Below are 21,267 nucleotides of genomic sequence, written 5' to 3'. Positions count from 1 at the left end.
ACTTCTCACAGCTGAGCAGGAGACTGCCCTGGTGAATATGGAGGTAGGTGGAGACTTCTCACAGCTGAGCAGGAGACTGCCCTGGTGAATATGGAGGTAGGTGGAGATGACAGCAACCCCTACGCACAGCAACACCTCCTGGAGACAATGGTGGATGCCTGTGGTGATGTGTAAGGGGTGCGTACTGGCGGCAGAGAAGTCAGGCGCAGGAGAACAAAAACTGATTTACAACGGCGCAGTTTAATAAATAAAACCACCGTAAACAGAACACTAAATCAATGGGTAAACAAAACCCGTTACACACCAGCATAACGTTCACAAGCACTACAATAAACAATTCCGGACAAGGACATGGGGGGGAATAGAGGGTGAAATACACAACATGTAATGATGGAGTTGAAACCAGGTGTGTGGGAAGACAAAACCAATGGAAAATGAAAGGTGGATCGGCATGGCTAGAAGACCGGTGACGTCGAACGCCGAACGTCGCCCAAACAAGGAGAGGGACCGACTTCGTCACATGATGTGTCTGTGGAGTCTATCCAGGGTTTTCTAAGGCACACAAAGGCATTTTTCCCTACGCTGTCTGGCAAGAGCAAACATAATGTGTGACCCTTACGAGATATTATGGCCTGACCCAGACCTGAGACGATGATGATGAGAACGCTGATGCTGAGTAACCTGTACATTTGCTACATTTGGAAATAAAGCATTTGGAAATTGGGTATTTTACTGTGCATGGACTCTTCCCTACATGTTTTGTCAGTGTGACATTTCAAAGGATATGTTTTTGACCAAAACAGCATATACAGTAGCACTCCCTTATCCACTAATGTAAGAGGTATTTATTACAGTACTGTTTTTGAAGTTCACTCGCCACGGTGTTCCTGAAAGGGATTTAAAATTGTGTGTGAAGATTTGAGAAAATGGTGAGTTGTTCCAGGAATTGTGTCTAAGCAATTGAGAAACTGCAGGATAAAAAACATGCGTCTGTTTATAGGTTCAAGACAGTAAACCTCATTTCATTGCGAGTGTCCTGCCTTCCTACAATTACTGTTTCATAACAAACTTCTGCAGCGACCATGCCCATGTATCTATCTACATCTTCTGTTTAGAACACCTGATTTGAAACTGAGACATATTTTTAATTTCACAAATGTTCCGATTTTTTTGCAAGTAACTTTTTCAAATTGACTGAAATGAACTACAGTAACTTTTTGATTTCGGTTTCAACTGACCGGTCTTTAAACTTACATTTTCTGAAAGAACCTGTCTTGAGGAAACTGTGTGAGGTTCTGGATAAACTAACGTAGAATGGAACTTAGTTCCATTTTGAAGATGTCCTTCGCGGTGTACCAGTGTAACGGATGTGAAATGGCTAGCTAGTTAGCGGGTACGCGCTAGTAGCATTTCAATCAGTTACGTCACTTGCTCTGAGACTTTAAGTAGGGTTTCCCCTTGCTGTGCAAGGGCCGCGGCTTTTGTGGAGCGATGGGTAACGACCGTGCTTCGTGGGCAACCGTTGTTGATATGTGCAGAGGGTCCCTGGTTCGCGCCCGTGTCGGGGCGAGGGGACGGTTTAAAGTTATACTGTTACATTGGTGCCGTGGCCTTTGTGGAGCGATGGGTAACGATGCTTCGTGGGCGACCGTTGTTGATGTGTGCAGAGGGTCCCTGGTTCGCGCCCGTGTCGGGGCGAGGGGACGACGTAAAGTTATACTGTTACATTGATGCTGTTGACCCGGATCACTGGTTGCTGCGGAAAAGGAGGAGGTTGAAAGGGGGGTGAGTGTAACGGATGTGAAATGGCTAGCTAGTTAGCGGGTACGCGCTAGTAGCATTTCAATCAGTTACGTCACTTGCTCTGAGACTTTAAGTAGGGTTTCCCCTTGCTGTGCAAGGGCCGCGGCTTTTGTGGAGCGATGGGTAACGACCGTGCTTCGTGGGCAACCGTTGTTGATGTGTGCAGAGGGTCCCTGGTTCGCGCCCGTGTCGGGGCGAGGGGACGGTTTAAAGTTATACTGTTACACCAGCATAATGTCTCCGTACTTCGACTTGGGATGACAGAGGAAAGGTTTGTGCAGAACTTCAACGTTATTTTGTGTTTAAATAAAGTATACTTGTTACAGTTTCAGAACATTATACTGTACGCAGCTGAGTAAAACAAACGTGCCTGAGTGTCAAGACGTAGCAGGGACGTTTCGGTCGTCACCGCAGACACAAATTCATAATTATGTCTAAACCAGCCTATTTCAACGATATATATATATCTTCTTAAAATATATATATTTTTTTTACCTAACCTTAACCCTAACCACACTAACATTATCCATAACCATAACCTTAAATTTTCATTAAGTTTTACAATATAGTCAACTTGGACTTTGTGGCTGTGGTAACTAGTGACAACCAGACATTTCATCATGCAAGTTGTTGCAGGAAGCGTTGCTGTGATTGGTTTTGAATGTTCTGTATTGACATATTCCCCACCTTTTTTCTTTGGAGCGGGCGTTCTAAAATTCCTGGCTGTGATCTTGCAGGTCAGTGGAATGGAATGCATAGCCTACTGGAAGTATCCTGGGTGTCCTGTGTACTAGTCTGTTTAAATAACATTCCACTCCTTGTACTCTGTGTCATATGCTAAAGATTGTTTACAATTACAAGAGTGGCAAGGAGTGTAACGATAGCTAAACAGACTGAACGATAGCTAAACAGACTGAACGATAGCTAGACAGACTGAGCGATAGCTAAACAGACTGAACGATAGCTAAACAGACTGAACGATAGCTAAACAGACTGAACGATAGCTACACAGACTGAACGATAGCTAGACAGACTGAGCGATAGCTAAACAGACTGAACGATAGCTAGACAGACTGAGCGATAGCTAAACAGACTGAACGATAGCTAAACAGACTGAACGATAGCTAAACAGACTGAACGATAGCTAGACAGACTGAGCGATAGCTAAACAGACTGAACGATAGCTAAACAGACTGAACGATAGCTAAACAGACTGAACGATAGCTAGACAGACTGAGCGATAGCTAAACAGACTGAGCGATAGCTACACAGACTGAACGATAGCTAAACAGACTGAACGATAGCTAGACAGACTGAACGATAGCTAGACAGACTGAACGATAGCTAAACAGACTGAACGATAGCTAAACAGACTGAACGATAGCTACACAGACTGGTACCCAGTTGGCCTTCTGGCCAACCCCTTATGAAACAGTTGAGCTTGACAATGACAATGGAATAGGCAAAAGCACAAACAGATCTGGGACCAGGCTACAGACAGATCTGGGACCAGGCTACAGACAGATCTGGGACCAGGCTACAGACAGATCTGGGACCAGGCTACAGACAGATCTGGGACCAGGCTACAGACAGATCTGGGACCAGGCTACAGACAGATCTGGGACCAGGCTACAGACAGATCTGGGACCAGGCTAAACTAAAAGACCTACTGTAGCTCAAAGAAGTATCAATGTCGAAGCCTTCAAATGATAAAGTACAAGAAGGATGGGGAAGATAATCAGATTAACAATAGACCTACACCTGCATGCATTGGAAGTGAGTTACAGAAGACTAATGACACTTTTTATTCACTTTTTAATTAAAAAAAAACCCGAATTTCTCATGTAGACAAATCAACATGCCATCAACTATTCAGTTTAGCAAAAGCTGATTGAACATTATATATTATGAACTTTATATGGAGAGAGATGAAACAATGTGTGTTACTGAATTTATATCATGCTGGTGTAACGTTCACATTCTTCATCGATGGCTACAGTTCCGTATCAGATTATTTGATGAAATAGCCCACGGCAACTACTGTAACTACAGTATATAGTCAACTTGCTAGTTTATTCAGTTGTTGTTCAACACATTTCTACCGGTAAAAGAACGCATTTTCAGTAGTAAATGTATTAAATTATACCCACGGTATAAAAGGTATAATCAACTCGGGGCTCTAACGTTATGCGTTCTGTAGAAAATAATGCCGCTCCGTGGAAAGGTCAGTTCACTGTTAATGAACCTATGGAAAATAATGAACGACGCGTTAACGGTGAACTAACCTTTCCCTTTTATACCGTGGGTATAATTGAACACATTTACTACTGGAAATGTGTTATTTTACCGGTAGAAATGTGTTGAACAACCACTGAATAAGCTAGCAAGTTGACTAGATACTGTAGCTACAGTAGTTGCCGTGGTAACCAAACAAACAGACTCGCTAGGTTAGATAACGAAACCCTCAGTCCTAGCTTGCTATTATGAAATCTAATTCAACAATACCAATACTGTTTTCAATTTGACTTTTACATTCAAAAGCAGCTCAAACTAAACATGTCAAAATTAAAATGAACTATAGCCATTGAATTCTATCGTGCATATATGCCGTGCGTAAACAGGAAATAATGCACGCTCTAGAATGCCCTTCAAGCCAATCAGAAAGGAGTATTCAACAATGCCAATGTGTAATACACACAATGTATTCAGTACATATTATTGCTAAAAGGCAAAGATTATTGTACACAGTCCTACTCTGTGGTAGACCAGAGCATCAACACTCCTAGTCTGTGGTAGACCCTACACATAAGCATCAACAGTCCTAGTATACAGTAGACCAGAGCATCAACACTCCTAGTATACAGTAGACCAGAGCATCAACACTCCTAGTATACAGTAGACCAGAGCATCAACAGTCCTAGTCTGTGGTAGACCAGAGCATCAACATGCACACATTGTAGTCACTTCATAAATATATAAATACAAATAATAGGTCCTTATTGTAAGAGATCATTTGTTCTCAATTAATTAAATAAAGATTAAATACATCAAGCAGAGCTATTTACACACTCTGTTTTGTTTTGCTTCTTAGCTAAATAGTCCTGTGAGTTACAACTTGAGTAACACCTTTAAGTCTTAACATAAAGAGAACAAACCCATCAATTAGTAAACAGGCAGTCACATGTGGCTCTAAATACATACGTGGTCCCAGGTTGCTTTCTTAGTTTAACATATGGATATCAAAACATCAAGCTTACCTTTACTGACATGATTCAGCTTATGCACATTACAATCTTACTGTATAACTTAGTGTATAACTTATTGTTTATCTTACTGTATAACTTACTGTTTAACTTACTGTATAACTTACTGTATAACTTACTGTATAACTTACTGTATAACTTACTGTATAACTTACTGTTTAACTTACTGTTTAACTTACACATATTGCACAATTAGCTCCAGTGTCTTTTAACATTGGTTAACAGCTACGGCCAGAGATACCAGCGTAGAGCCACTAGAACAGTCACACAGCCCTAGTCATGCGGCCAAACTCATGCAGACAGAATACAGGGGTCTCCCGTAGCCGTAGCTGTCCCCCAACAGTAGCTTACAGGAAAATACATTGTTTGTTTTAGTTTTTCATAATTGCACACAGTCAGTCATATAAGAGGTAGGTGCCCTCCTTTATGGAACACTCCAGAACAGAGCTGAAGTAGCAACCTATCAAAATAGAGGCTTGCTGAAGGTGGACCAATCACAATTGGTAATACTGCAATAACATCTTCTCATTGGCTCAGGTGAAGTATTTGCAGCCAGTAGAATCAATGGAACAGGACTCGGTACACCTGAGATTCCCAAAAGACCTGAAACAAGAGAGGACACACTTTAACAGGACACTATAGTGTGTGTGTGTGTGTGTGTGTGTGTGTGTGTGTGTGTGTGTGTGCGTGCGTGCGTGCGTGCGTGCGTGCGTGCGTGCGTGCGTGCGTGCGTGCCTGCCTGCCTGCCTGCCTGCCTGCCTGCCTGCCTGCCTGCCTGCCTGCGTGCGTGCGTGCGTGCGTGCGTGCGTGCGTGCGTGCGTGCGTGCGTGCGTGCGTGCGTGCGTGCGTGCGTGCGTGTGTAAGGAGGGAATCTGGGAACATACCCAGGGAGATATGATGTGCAGGTCTGGTAGCCAAAGTCTTTTCCATCACAGTCCTCCAGGCCCTCATGACGATAGCCATCTCCACAGTACGCCCACCTACAATCTACAGGGAAGAGATAGGAGGGAGGGGGAGAGCGAGAAGGAAGGGATGGAGAGAGAGGGAGGGAAAGAGAGGAGAGAGAGAAGGAAGGGATGGAGAGAGAGGGAGGGAGGGAGAGGAGGAGCGAGAGAAGGAAGGGAAGGAGAGATAGAAGGAAGGGATGAAGAGAGAGAGGGAGGGAGGGAGAGGAGGAGCGAGAGAAGGAAGGGAAGGAGAGATAGAAGGAAGGGATGGAGAGGGAGAGAGAGAGAAGGAAGGAAGGGATGGAGAGAGAGAGGGGGAGGAAGATAGAGGAGGAGAGAGAGAGAAGGAAGGGATGGAGAAAGAGAGAGGGAGAGATACAGACAGAGGAAGAGAGAGAGAGAGCGGAAGGAAGATAAAAGAGGGCGAGAGGGAAGAAGGGAGCGAGCGAGCGAGATTATTAATCGCTTTGGCAACCCTATTTATGACGTTGATGCTGATACAGCATTTAAAACTAATTTAATTAAGTTGGAGAAATAGTGACAGGCTGAGAGATTAATGACCCAATAGTGATATACAGTATATACCTAACGGTCAGTATTTACCTAGCTTCCCTTATCACATCGTATGTCGGGACAGAGGCCTATAGGCTAGTGTGTTTGCGTATGCATGTGTAATTGTGTGTCTTTCTCTGTCTGTGTGTGTGTGTGAGTGTGTGTGTGTCTGTCTGTGTGTGTGTGAGTGAGTGTGTGTGCATGCATTTCCTATTGCGACTTTATCAATGTCATTGCCTGTAAACCTTGTCTATGTGTGTTTTTTGTCTGTGTTTATGCATGATTATCTGTGTGTCTGTGTGTGTGTGCGTACGTACGAGTGTGTGTGTGACTCACTGAGACAGGCGTCCGTGATGACCTTGTTTCCGTCGTCACATTCCTCTCCGTTCTGCGCCTGCACCAGTCCGTCCCCACACACACCAATCCTCTCCGGAACCTTCTCCGTCGACTGGAACGCCTGGACCGGTTACAACACGGTTTGACAACATTTGATTTAACATTCAATCCCAGCTATTTTTTTTTTTTAACAGATTGAAAATTGTATTAAATACGCTTTCATATAACAATATACACAAAATACACAATTCTGAGGTGTATTCAATATGGAAAAAACTATCTAGAACTCTCGTGTGCTTAGTGCTGTATTTCTGTTAGTCAGTACCATTCGTTTTTCCTGAGGTGATGGACCAAAGACATCTAAAGCCCTGTCTCCTATAATACATATATAATATAGTACCTGTATAGTATAGTATAGTAAAGTATCTGTACAATACAATACGTATTATAATATAGTACCTGTATAGTATAGTACCTGTATAGTATAGTAAATTATCTGTACAATACAATACATATATAATAATAGTATAGCACATGCATAGTATAGTACCTGTGTAGATTACTATATTAATTGTATAGTATAGTATGGTACCTGTATAGTATAGTATAGTACATATATTGTATAGTACCTGTATAGTATTGTCCCTGTATAGTATAGTACATGTATAGTATAGTATAATGCATTTATATTATAGTACCTGTATATTATAGGGTAGTAACTGTATAGTATAGTACCTGTATAGTATAGTGTAGCACCTGTACAGTATAGTACCTGTATAGTATAGTATAGTACATGTATGGTATAGTACCTGCATAGTATAGTATCTGTGTAGTATAGTACCTGTATAGTACAGTACCTGTATAGTATAGTATAATATAGTGCCTGTATAGTACAGTACCTGTATAGTACAGTACCTGTATAGTATAGTACCTGTATAGTATAGTACCTGTATAGTACAGTACCTGTATAGTATAGTACCTGTATAGTACAGTACCTGTATAGTATAGTATAGTATAGTACCTGTATGGGCTGCCAGCCATCTTTGTCTTTGAAGTAGAGGGATCTCTGGTCCTTCCTGAAGGCGATGGCATTGACCGTGTGGAGACGGTCTAACTCCTCCTCACTGTCCACTACAGAGATCTACACGCAAACCAGACAGAAAACTTTCACTAAATATTGCAAAGAAACGAATACATATTGAAGTTGTCCAACTTGAGTACTTGAGAAGTGTACTGTAGGTGGTGTACGTGATAGAAAAAGAGAGGGATAGAGAGGACAGAGAGATAGAGAGTGAGTAAGTAGAGATGTGTAAAGAGCGAGGGGACTGAGTAGAGGTGTGTAAAGAGCGAGGGACTGAGTAGAGGTGTGTAAAGAGCGAGGGACTGAGTCTAGGTGTGTCAAGAGCGAGGGACTGAGTAGAGGTGTGTAAAGAGCGAGGGACTGAGTAGAGATGTGTAAAGAGCAAGGGACTGAGTAGAGGTGTGTAAAGAGCGAGGGACTGAGTAGAGGTGTGTAAAGAGCGAGGGACTGAGTAGAGGTGTGTAAAGAGCGAGGGACTGAGTAGAGGTGTGTAAAGAGCGAGGGACTGAGTAGAGGTGTGTAAAGAGCGAGGGACTGAGTAGAGATGTGTAAAGAGCGAGGGACCGAGTAGAGGTGTGTTAAGAGCAAGGGACTGAGTAGAGGTGTGTAAAGAGCGAGGGACCGAGTAGAGGTGTGTAAAGAGCGAGGGACTGAGTAGAGGTGTGTTAAGAGCGAGGGACCGAGTAGAGGTGTGTAAAGAGCGAGGGAGTGAGAGGAGGTTTGTCTCACCGCAGGGACTTTGTGATAGTTGCCCCGTTGTGTGTAACTGGCGTAGGGGGGGCTGTTGACTCCCTGAGGGGTGTTACCACCATAGGTGTTACAGTCACAGTGACCTGGATGTCCTGCTACACCTTTTTCTCCCTTCTCCCCCACCAGGTACAGGGCTGAACACACACACACACACAGATCATCACAACAGACTCTTATTCAAAAATAAACACACTTACCCAGAACACACAAAAATATAAAGTGTTTTCAGAAAGCATTCATGCCCCCCAGGTAGTCCAGGGGTCTTATGTTACCTGAGGCAGGTAGTCCAGGGGGTCTTATCTTACCTGAGGCAGGAAGTCCAGGGGTCTTATCTTACCTGAGGCAGGAAGTCCAGGGGTCTTATGTTACCTGAGGCAGGTAGTCCAGGTGATCTTACCTGAGGCAGGTAGTCCAGGGGGTCTTATCTTACCTGAGGCAAGTAGTCCAGGTGATCTTCCCTGAGGCAGGTAGTCCAGGGGTCTTATGTTACCTGAGGCAGGTAGTCCAGGTGGTCTTATCTTACCTGAGGCAGGTAATCCAGTTGGTCTTATCTTACCTGAGGCAGGTAGTCCAGGGGTCTTATGTTACCTGAGGCAGGTAGTCCAGGGGTTCTTATCTTACCTGAGGCAGGTAATCCAGTTGGTCTTATCTTACCTGAGGCAGGTAGTCCAGGTGGTCTTATCTTACCTGAGGCAGGTAGTCCAGGGGTCTTATCTTACCTGAGGCAGGTAGTCCAGGGGGTCTTATGTTACCTGAGGCAGGTAGTCCAGGTGGTCTTATCTTACCTGAGGCAGGTAGTCCAGAGGGTCTTATCTTACCTGAGGCAGGTAGTCCAGGGGTCTTATCTTACCTGAGGCAGGAAGTCCAGGTGGTCTTATCTTACCTGAGGCAGGTAGTCCAGAGGGTCTTATCTTACCTGAGGCAGGTAGTCCAGGGGGTCTTATCTTACCTGAGGCAGGTAGTCCAGAGGATCTTATCTTACCTGAGGCAGGTAGTCCAGGGGTCTTATCTTACCTGAGGCAGGTTGTCCAGGGGTCTTATCTTACCTGAGGCAGGTTGTCCAGGGGTCTTATCTTACCTGAGGCAGGAAGTCCAGGGGGTCTTATCTTACCTGAGGCAGGTAGTCCAGGGGTCTTATCTTACCTGAGGCAGGTAGTCCAGGTGATCTTATCTTACCTGAGGCAGGTAGTCCAGGGGTTCTTATCTTACCTGAGGCAGGTAGTCCAGCTGGTTTTATCTTACCTGAGGCAGGTAGTCCAGGTGGTCTAATCTTACCTGAGGCAGGTAGTCCAGGGGGTCTTATCTTACCTGAGGCAGGTAGTCCAGGTGGTCTAATCTTACCTGAGGCAGGTAGTCCAGCTGGTTTTATCTTACCTGAGGCAGGTAGTCCAGGTGGTCTTATCTTACCTGAGGCAGGTAGTCCAGGGGGTCTTATCTTACCCGAGGCAGGTACTCCAGGGGGTCTTATCTTACCCGAGGCAGGTAGTCCAGGGGGTCTTATCTTACCTGAGGCAGGTAGTCCAGGTGGTCTTATCTTACCTGAGGCAGGTAGTCCAGGTGGTCTTATCTTACCTGAGGCAGGTAGTCCAGGGGGTCTTATCTTACTCGAGGCAGGTACTCCAGGGGGTCTTATCTTACCCGAGGCAGGTACTCCAGGGGGTCTTATCTTACCCGAGGCAGGTTCTCCAGTGGGTCTTATCTTACCCGAGGCAGGTACTCCAGGGGGTCTTATCTTACCCGAGGCAGGTAGTCCAGGGGGTATTATCCTACCCGAGGCAGGTAGTCCAGCTGGTCTTATCATACCCGAGGCAGGTACTCCAGGGGGTCTTATCTTACCTGAGGCAGGTAGTCCAGGGGGTCTTATCTTACCTGAGGCAGGTAGTCCAGGGGTTCTTATCTTACCTAAGGCAGGTAGTCCAGGGGGTATTATCTTACCCGAGGCAGGTAGTCCAGCTGGTCTTATCATACCCGAGGCAGGTACTCCAGGGGGTCTTATCTTACCCGAGGCAGGTAGTCCAGGGGGTCTTATCCTACCTGAGGCAGGTAGTCCAGGGGGTATTATCCTACCTGAGGCAGGTAGTCCAGGGGGTCCAGGATGACCAGAGGGACCAGCAGGACCTGTAGGACCCATAGGACCTGGGATTCCACCCTGACCCTTTTTACCCTACACACACACACACACACACACACACACACACACACACACACACACACACACACACACACACACACACACACACACACACACACACACACACACACACACACACACACACACACACACACACACACACACACACACACACTTTAGGTGATCTATGTAGTTGGAGACACCAATGATAGTCTTGATGCCTAGTAAAATCTTCACAGATAGAGAGAGAGATTGCAGCAGATACAGCTACATTTGGTCCTACACCGTCAGAACTATACAGACAGAGCTCCATTTTGTCCTACAATGTCAGAACTATATAGACTTACAGGCAATTTTCTTCCCCTACATTGAAAACAAATCAGAATAAATGGACAAATCTAATATGTATTGGGAGAAAACCCCCTTCGTGACATATTAGCAGCTTCCGTCCACACCCGTAGAGACAGCCAGTGGAACGACCAACCAGATCGACAACGTCGCTACCTTTTGTTACTGTAGTGTCCTGTTAGTTGTTACTACTGGAGAATTATTATTTTTCCTATTATTATGTATCTGTGTCATCATTGATTTGATATGTGTCTCTATGTTTACTTTGGCTATGTATGTGGGAACACGTTCTATCGAAATAAAACCTTTTAAATTGAATTGAGAGCTACTGAGCGAGAGAGAGAGAGAGAGAGAGAGAGAAAGAGAGAGGAATAGAGAGAGGGAGAGACAGAGAGAGAGAATCGGGTCTTGGACCAACAGGCTCAGAGAAAGCTTTCTCAGAGCACCACACGTAGAGGTTTTAATATAGAACAGGAAATACACCGTGTTTGACAGAATTAGCTCTGGAGGAGACACCTATCAGATGACAGGGTAAGGACAGGGGTGTGTCTGTGTCAAGAATCTGGTACCAATGGGCTACCCCCTCCTACACACACATATCAGCAGTAACAAAGTAGTCCTGTGTGGCTCAGTTGAGGAGAGTATAGAGCAACACCAAGGATCGTAGGTTGGATTAAATGCTAAATGCTAAATGCTAAAGGGCATATATCATTAGATTAGAACATCCTCGGCACTGAGCTGACTAACACACGAATACTCTGTAAACCACCTTAGAGGGCTTCTAATGTCTCTACTTTTCTCCACTCTCTCCCACCTGTTTTCCAGTCTTCCCAGGTCGGCCAGCGGGACCTCTTTTTCCTGAAATTCCCGGGTCTCCCTTCGATCCCATCTCTCCCTGAGAAAAGAAAGAACAGAGATAATAAACCATTTAAAAAAAATAATATAGATCCCGTGGGTTGTTGTTTCTCACCTTGTGTCCCGACATCCCAGATAGGCCTCTGGAACCCTAGAGAGAAGAAAATAGAAGAGAAAGAAGCATCAGCTTCTCGCTGTCTCTGAGAAGGTGATGTTAATGCACAATGCTAGGTTAATGCACAACGCTAGGTTAATGCACAATGCTAGGTTAATACACAATGCTAGGTTAATACACAATGCTAGGTTAATGCACAACGCTAGGTTAATGCACAATGCCAGGTTAAAGGTTAATGCACAATGCTAGGTTAATGCACAATGCTAGGTTAATGCACAATGCTAGGTTAATGCACAATGCTAGGTTAATGCACAATGCTAGGTTAATGCACAATGCTAGGTTAATGCACAATGCTAGGTTAATGCACAGTGCTAGGTTAATGCACATTGCTAGGTTAATGCACAATGCTAGGTTAATGCACAATGCTAGGTTAATGCACAATGCTAGGTTAATGCACAATGCTAGGTTAATGCACAATGCTAGGTTAATGCACAATGCTAGGTTAATGCACAATGCTAGGTTAATACACAATGCTAGGTTAATGCACAATGCTAGGTTAATACACAATGCTAGGTTAATGCACAATGCTAGGTTAATACACAATGCTTGGTTATTGCACAATGCTAGGTTAGTACACAATGCTAGGTTAAAGCACAATGCTAGGTTAATGAACAATGCTAGGTTAATGAACAATGCTAGGTTAATGCACAATGCTAGGTTAATGCACAATGCTAGGTTAATGCACAATGCTAGGTTAATGCGCAATGCTAGGTTAATACACAATGCTAGGTTAATGCACAATGCTAGGTTAATACACAATGCTTGGTTATTGCACAATGCTAGGTTAGTACACAATGCTAGGTTAAAGCACAATGCTAGGTTAATGAACAATGCTAGGTTAATGAACAATGCTAGGTTAATGCACAATGCTATGTTAAAGCACAATGCTAGGTTAAAGCACAAGGCTAGGTTAATGCACAATGCTAGGTTAATACACAATGCTAGGTTAAAGCACAATGCTAGGTTAAAGCACAATGCTAGGTTAATGCACAATGCTAGGTTAATACACAATTCTAGGTTAATGCACAATGATAGGTTAATGCACAATGCTAGGTTAATGCACAATGCTAGGTTAAAGCACAATGCTAGGTTAATACACAATGCTAGGTTAATACACAATGCTAGGTTAATGCACAATGCTAGGTTAATGAACAATGCTAGGTTAATGAACAATGTTAGGTTAATGAACAATGTTAGGTTAATGCACATGTTAGGTTAATACACAATGCTAGGTTAATACACAATGCTAGGTTAATGCACCACGCTAGGTTAATGCACAATGCTAGGTTAATGCACAATGCTAGGTTAATGCACAATGCTAGGTTAATACACAATGCTAGGTTAATACACAATGCTAGGTTAATACACAATGCTAGGTTAATGCACAATGCTAGGTTAAAGCACAATGCTAGGTTAAAGCACAATGCTAGGTTAAAGCACAATGCTAGGTTAATACACAATGCTAGGTTAAAGCACAATGCTAGGTTAATACACAATGCTAGGTTAAAGCACAATGCTAGGTTAATACACAATTACATTTACATTTAAGTCATTTAGCAGACGCTCTTATCCAGAGCGACTTACAAATTGGTGCATTCACCTTATGACATCCAGTGGAACGGCCACTTTACAATAGTGCATCTAAATCTTTTAAGGGGGGGGGGAGTGAGAAGGATTACTTTATCCTATCCTATCATATACAATGCTAGGTTAAAGCACAATGCTAGGTTAATACACAATGCTAGGTTAATACACAATGCTAGGTTAATACACAATGCTAGGTTAAAGCACAATGCTAGGTTAATACACAATGCTAGGTTAAAGCACACTAGCACACTAAAGCACACTAGATGACGTCCAGTTACAAGACCCACCTTGTTCCCCTTCGGTCCCAATACGCCTGAATCACCACGAGACCCCTGGCGGGAGGGCGGGAGAGAGAGAGTATATGATAGAATGCTAATCATTATGGGGAATGTAGTTTGAGCAGCGTGGCCTGATGAGTATGATCTGGGTAATGATAAGTATGATCTGGGTAATGATAAGTATGATCTGGGTAATGATGAGTATGATATGGGTAATGATGAGTATGATATGGGTAATGATAAGTATGATCTGGGTAATGATAAGTATGATCTGGGTAATGATGAGTATGATCTGGGTAATGATGAGTATGATATGGGTAATGATAAGTATGATCTGGGTAATGATGAGTATGATAAGGGTAATGATAAGTATGATCTGGGTAATGATAAGTATGATTTGGGTAATGATGAGTATGATCTGGGTAATGCTGAGTATGATATGGGTAATGATAAGTATGATCTGGGTAATGATGAGTATGATCTGCGTAATGATGAGTATGATCTGGGTAATGATAAGTATGATCTGGGTAATGATGAGTATGATCTGCGTAATGATGAGTATGATCTGGGTAATGATAAGTATGATCTGGGTAATGATAAGTATGATTTGGGTAATGATGAGTATGATCTGGGTAATGCTGAGTATGATATGGGTAATGATAAGTATGATCTGCGTAATGATAAGTATGATCTGGGTAATGATAAGTATGATCTGGGTAATGATGAGTATGATCTGGGTAATGATAAGTATGATCTGGGTAATGATGAGTATGATCTGGGTAATGCTGAGTATGATATGGGTAATGATAAGTATGATCTGCGTAATGATAAGTATGATCTGGGTAATGATAAGTATGATCTGGGTAATGATGAGTATGATTTGGGTAATGTAGTTATAACAACATGGTATGATCAGTATGATCTGGGTAATGTAGTTATAACAGCATGGTCTGATCAGTATGATCTGGGTAATGTAGTTATAACAGCATGGTCTGATCAGTATGATCTGAGCTCACCTTCTCTCCTTTATAACCAGGAAGACCCTGGAGTGAGAGAAAGAAATCATGTCTTAATGATCTCTGTTCTGGTGTGTATGGTGTTTACCTGTATTAATGATCTCTGTTCTGGTGTGTATGGTGTTTACCTGTTTTAATGATCTCTGTTCTGGTGTGTATGGTGTTTACCTGTATTCATGATCTCTGTTCTGGTGTGTATGGTGTTTACCTGTATTAATGATCTCTGTTCTGGTGTGTATGGTGTTTACCTGTTTTAATGATCTCTGTTCTGGTGTGTATGGTGTTTACCTGTATTAATGATCTCTGTTCTGGTGTGTATGGTGTTTACCTGTATTAATGATCTCTGTTCTGGTGTGTATGGTGTTTACCTGTATTCATGATCTCTGTTCTGGTGTGTATGGTGTTTACCTGTATTATTGATCTCTGTTCTGGTGTGTATGGTGGTTTGCATGTGTGTCCATTTGTGTGAGAGGAGGAAATATGTTTGTTTGATTGTGTTTCTGTGATACAGACCTTAGCCCCATGTGGTCCTCTCATCCCCGGCAGACCCATCAATCCTGGGTCTCCTTTCTGTCCCTGGAAACAGAAGGTTTATTCACCTGCGTGTTGCTGACACCACAAGACCTCCATAGAGAGATATTCATTATTAAGAGGGGTGAGAGACTTACGTTGGGTCCCTCTGGACCGGGCCATCCAGCTAGTCCGTGTCTACCTGGTAACCCAGGAGGACCAGTACGACCCTGGAATAAACAAAAGGCACATTTACACTACTGCAAAAAGGATTGACTAAATTCCATACAGATGATACACACTAGTGTATTAGGATCCACAGGCTCGTAGAAAACAATGGTGATACATTAACTGGCTCTCTTGAAACTGTGTCAGACCTGCTGCAGACCCGATCTAAGACAGTATTTAAATCAATAACCACAGAACTCCAACTGATGAATGAAACAAAAGAGACACAGGATAGAAAAAAAAATACAGGATTTTTTATATAATATCTTGAATCCTGAGCGAACAAGATATCTGACTTCAGCTTGGTGCCCCAGTAAACAGTGTGGTGTGGTGTGGTGTGTGTCTTTGTGTCTGTGTGGAGTCTCACCTTTGACCCTGGTCGTCCGATCTCTCCCTGGATGACAAGAAGAAATGAGGGATGTGTTCATTAGTACTCAGAGAATCTGTTAAGGACACAATGTATGACAAACACAAACACACACACACAAACACACACACACAAAATGCCTTCCGCACAAGATGTGTCTCTGATGGTGTCAATAACATCTCTTATGCACACAAACAGACATGTAGACACACAGACATGTAGACACACAGACATGTAGACACACAGACATGTACAGTCGTGGCCAAAAGTTTTGAGAATGACACAAATATTAATTTTCACAAAGTCTGCTGCCTCAGTTTGTATGATGGCAATTTGCATATACTCCAGAATGTTATGAAGAGTGATCAGATTAATTGCAATTAATTGCAAAGTCCCTCTTTGTCATGCAAATTAACTGAATCCCCCAAAAACATTTCCACTGCATTTCAGCCCTGCCACAAAAGGACCAGCTGACATCATGTCAGTGATTCTCTCGTTAACACAGGTGTGAGTGTTGACGAGGACAAGGCTGGAGATCACTATGTCATGCTGATTGAGTTTGAATAACAGACTAGAAGCTTCAAAAGGAGGGTGGTGCTTGGAATCATTGTTCTTCCTCTGTCAACCATGGTTACCTGCAAGGAAACACGTGCCGTCATCATTACTTTGCATAAAAAGGGCTTCACAGGCAAGGATATTGCTGCCAGTAAGATTGCACCTAAATCAACCATTTATCGGATCATCAAGAACTTCAAGGAGAGAGGTTCAATTGATGTGAAGAAGGCTTCAGGGTGCCCAAGAAAGTCCAGCAAGCGCCAGGACCGTCTTCGAAAGTTGATTCAGCTGCGGGATCGGGGCCCCACCAGTACAGAGCTTGCTCAGGAATGGCAGCAGGCAGGTGTGAGTGCATATTCACGTACAGTGAGGCAAAGACTTTTGGAGGATGGCCTGGTGTCAAGAAGGGCAGCAAAGAAGCCACTTCTCTCCAGGAAAAACATCAGTGACAGACTGATATTCTGCAAAAGGTACAGGGATTGGACTGATGAGGACTGGGGTAAAGTCATTTTCTCTGATGAATCCCCTTTCTGATTGTTTGTTTCATCCATTAAAAAAGCTTGTCCGGAGAAGACAAGGTGAGCGCTACCATCAGTCCTGTGTCATGCCAACAGTAAAGCATCCTGAGACCATTCATGTGTGGGGTTGCTTCTCAGCCAAGGGAGTGGGCTAACTCACAATTTTTTCTAAGAACACAGCCATGAATAAAGAATGGTACCAACACATCCTCCGAGAGCAACTTCTCCCAACCATCCAGGATCAGTTTGGTGACGAACAATGCCTTTTCCAGCATGATGGAGCACCTTGCCATAAGGCAAAAGTGATAACTAAGTGGCCCGGGGAACAAAACATCGATATTTTGGGTCTGTGGCCAGGAAACTCCCCAGACCTTAATCCCATTGAGACCTTGTGGTCAATCCTCAAGAGGCAGGTGGACAAACAAAAACCCACAAATTCTGACAGACTCCAAGCATTGATTATGCAAGAATGGGCTGCCATCAGTCAGCATGTGACCCAGAAGTTAATTGACAGCATGCCAGGGCGGATTGCAGAGGTCTTGAAAAAGAAGGTCAACACTGCAAATATTGACTCTTTGCATCAACTTCATGTAATTGTCAATAAAAGCATTTTTCATGAAATGCTTGTAATTATACTTCAGTATTCAATCGTAACATCTGACAAAAATATCTAAAGACACTGAAGCAGAAAACTTTGTGAAAATTAATATTTGTGTCATTCTCAAAACTTTTGGCCATGACTGTAGACACACAGACATGTTGACATGTAGACACACAGACATGTAGACACACAGACACACAGACATGTAGACACACAGACATGTAGACACACAGACATGTAGACACACAGACATGAAGACACACAGACACACATAATATTCACCTGTTCTCCCTTTGGTCCTCTAATTCCTGGCATCCCACTAGGACCCTGAAAACAATTGATACAGCTCACACATTTATAATGACACACACACACACACACACACACACACACACACACACACACACACACACACACACACACACACACACACACACACACACACACACACACACACACACACACACCTCTGGTCCTGGGGGTCCGTTGGGCCCCTGGGGTCCTGGTTCACATCCAGGGATCACAGGCAGGTGTTTATACCTCTGCTCTTCCTCCTCTCCTCCTCCTCCTCCTCCTCCTCCTCCTCCTCCTATCACTGGATAGTCAACCTTCAAACACAGGTTATGTAACAGTGTCTGATCGGGTATCCAACAGGAGCTGTCTGTCAATAATGTGAGCTAACGTCCAGGCAATAGCTCTGGGTCTTCAGGTGCAAGACAAGGTTACTCATCAGTTATGGTGTGTGTGTGTGTGTGTATAACCTCACCGCAGTCCGTCGCTTCCAGAGCAGGGTAGGTGGAGGGAAGAGTGGGGGTGGGGGAGGGGCCAAGAGACAGCAGGGGTCAACCCTCACTGGCTCATCCAGGGACCTGAGGGCTGACAGACACATGGCAGAACCAATGACAGACAGCCATTTAAGAGAAATCAATAAACCTGAAACACATGATGGATAAGTTGAGTCTAGCAGTCAGAGTGACACCTCCTCACACACACACACACCAGTCTTACCTGTTTGAGCACGGAGTACATGGTGTAAGGGATGGTATGAAGACTGGGCCCATGTCTGGCAGAGGAGGAGCTGAAGACACAGTCCTATCCACACCATCTCCATCATATCCTGCTGGTACACACACGCGGGGTAAAGCTCAGTAGGTGCGGTGTTGTGTCATGACCGGCTCGTTGCGGACCAGATGGGCTCAAGACACTGTAATTACAGTCGTGCGCTAACACTCCCTCAGCTGCGCCAGAATTAGAACCTCTCTCTCTCTCTCTCTCTATATATATATATATATATATATATATATATATATATATATATATATATATATATATATATACGACGGAAAATAAAATAGCAACATGTTCATTCAGACGGACAGAGGTGGAATCAAATGACTTTGTGAATCGTCCACTCTACACTGCAGTAAAGGCAACGTTCAGCAAAACCCAACTTGTTTTAACTGAAATCTAGTTGACATGTTCCCAAAACATCCCAAAACATCCCAAGACATCCCAAGACATCCCAAAACATCCCAAGACATCCCAAAACATCCCAAAACATCCCAAAACATTCCAGAACATCCTAAGACATCCCAAGACATCCCAAGACATCCCAAAACATCCCAAGACATCCCAAAACATCCCAAAATTATTCCAGAACATCCCAAGACATCCCAAGACATCCCAAAATATCCCAAGACATCCCAAAACATCCCAAAACATTCCAAAACATCCCGAGACATCCCAAAACAGATTCGCTGGTAAAGAACCCGTATTATTCCAGGTGCGTCTTGACAGCAGTAAAAGGACGCATCACCGGTTCCCTCCTGGGCTTTGCGGGAGAGCGTCCTCTTGCTGATATCAAACCTCTTGTCTATTCAGTCAAAACATTCAACACCTGCGAGTCATTTATCATGTAATACATACATATAGATAAGATACAGCAGTGTAACAGGGTGCCATTACCTTGACGGTATTCTGTTCAAATATCCCGTCGAATCCACAACTTGAGATCTTTTGGTTGCGATTACTTCCCCAGATTCTTCGCCCTGTCCCTCTACTTCCTCGTCATTTAGAGGTAAGCTAATGTATCCCAAGCTTGTTTATCAATCAGATTCACTTATAGATCCATTTCCTTCCTTCCTTTGTTGTTGTTGTTGTTGACACAATTAAATTAGAGCTGGGTGCCTTTTATATGTCGCGACAGTGAGGAGCTGCGTCGCGACAGTGAGAAGCTGCGTCGCGACAGTGAGGAGCTGCTTCGCGACAGTGAGGAGCTGCGTCGCGACAGTGAGGAGCTGCGTCACGACAGCAGCCCTGAACAGTACTGGCTGCCAGTGGCTGGAGGCAAGGCACAACTCAGCAAATATCTTTGGATATGAAATCTGTCTGTAGGAATGCAGCCTAACCTAACGCAGTGCAATATATGCCCAATATCTAATAGCCACTGCCACCTAGTGGAAGTACCGTGAAAACATATTAAAAATGAGAAGCGACACCCTTGCCTTTCTTGCACTTGTCTTGTCTTTTGTTGTCTTACTGTCACGTTCTGACCTTAGTTTATTTTTTATGTCTTTATTTTAGTTCGGTCAGGGCGTGAGTTGGGGTGGGCATTCTATGTTGTATGTCTAGGTTGTTATATTTCTATGTGTTTGGCCTAGTACGGTTCTCAATCAGAGGCAGGTGTCGATCGTGGTCTCTGACCTTAGTTTATTTTTTATGTCTTTATTTTAGTTCGGTCAGGGCGTGAGTTGGGGTGGGCATTCTATGTTGTATGTCTAGGTTGTTATATTTCTATGTGTTTGGCCTAGTACGGTTCTCAATCAGAGGCAGGTGTCGATCGTGGTCTCTGATTGAGAATCATATTTAGCCTGTTTTCCTACTGTGTTTGTGGGTGGTTGTTTCCTGTTTAGTGTTTTTGTTTCACCTTTCAGGACTGTTTGTTTGTTGTTTTGTCAAGTGTTGGTTATTTTATTAAATATTATGACCACTGTCCACGCTGCACCTTGGTCCTCCTCTCCTTGTCCAGACGACAATCGTTACACTTACAATCCGCTGATAGTGTCTTTATTGAGGAGGCTATGACTGTGATATGTGGTTGTCTTACCCGGCTACATGAAGATGAATGCGCATAACTGAAAGTCGCTCTGGACACCAGTGGTTCTGCTAAATGACTCAAATGTAAAGTTTCAAGTTTGTGTCACAGCTTTTCCACAGATATGAAAGGAAGTAAATGGGCCTAGACTCTTGCTGTCCACTGGGCCCAGACTGTTGCTGTCCACTGGGCCCAGACTGTTGCTGTCCACTGGGCCCAGACTGTTGCTGTCCACTGGGCCCAGACTGTTGCTGTCCACTGGGCCCAGACTG

At 43.7% G+C, this 21,267-nt stretch overlaps 1 protein-coding gene across 3 annotated transcripts; it reads right to left on the bottom strand.

Moving 5' to 3' along the window:
- Positions 1–3,598: 3,598 nt before the first annotated feature.
- Positions 3,599–21,188, bottom strand: LOC139555327 (acetylcholinesterase collagenic tail peptide-like). Of its 3 annotated transcripts, none has more exons than XM_071369038.1 (18): positions 19,867–21,188; positions 18,910–19,021; positions 18,668–18,777; positions 18,369–18,509; positions 18,184–18,228; positions 16,228–16,254; positions 15,791–15,862; positions 15,636–15,698; positions 15,123–15,149; positions 14,116–14,160; positions 12,182–12,217; positions 12,026–12,106; positions 10,800–10,896; positions 8,712–8,866; positions 7,923–8,042; positions 6,902–7,022; positions 5,951–6,053; positions 3,599–5,669 (listed from the first exon to the last, which is right to left on the bottom strand). In XM_071369038.1, exons 2-18 carry the CDS (start codon positions 19,013–19,015, stop codon positions 5,600–5,602), a joined length of 1,419 nt encoding a protein of 472 aa, XP_071225139.1. In that variant the 5' UTR covers positions 19,016–19,021; positions 19,867–21,188; the 3' UTR covers positions 3,599–5,599. The 3 variants fall into 3 exon arrangements, with proteins under 3 accessions (XP_071225139.1, XP_071225138.1, XP_071225140.1); XM_071369037.1 differs by having other exon boundaries at positions 18,910–19,018; positions 19,867–21,187; XM_071369039.1 differs by lacking the exon at positions 15,123–15,149 and having other exon boundaries at positions 18,910–19,018.
- Between the last annotated feature and the right edge of the window lie 79 nt (positions 21,189–21,267).

This window comes from Salvelinus alpinus, chromosome 26 (assembly GCF_045679555.1).
Source record: "Salvelinus alpinus chromosome 26, SLU_Salpinus.1, whole genome shotgun sequence".
Classification (NCBI taxonomy): Eukaryota; Metazoa; Chordata; class Actinopteri; order Salmoniformes; family Salmonidae; genus Salvelinus; species Salvelinus alpinus.
This window is presented reverse-complemented; position numbering and strand designations above follow the sequence as displayed.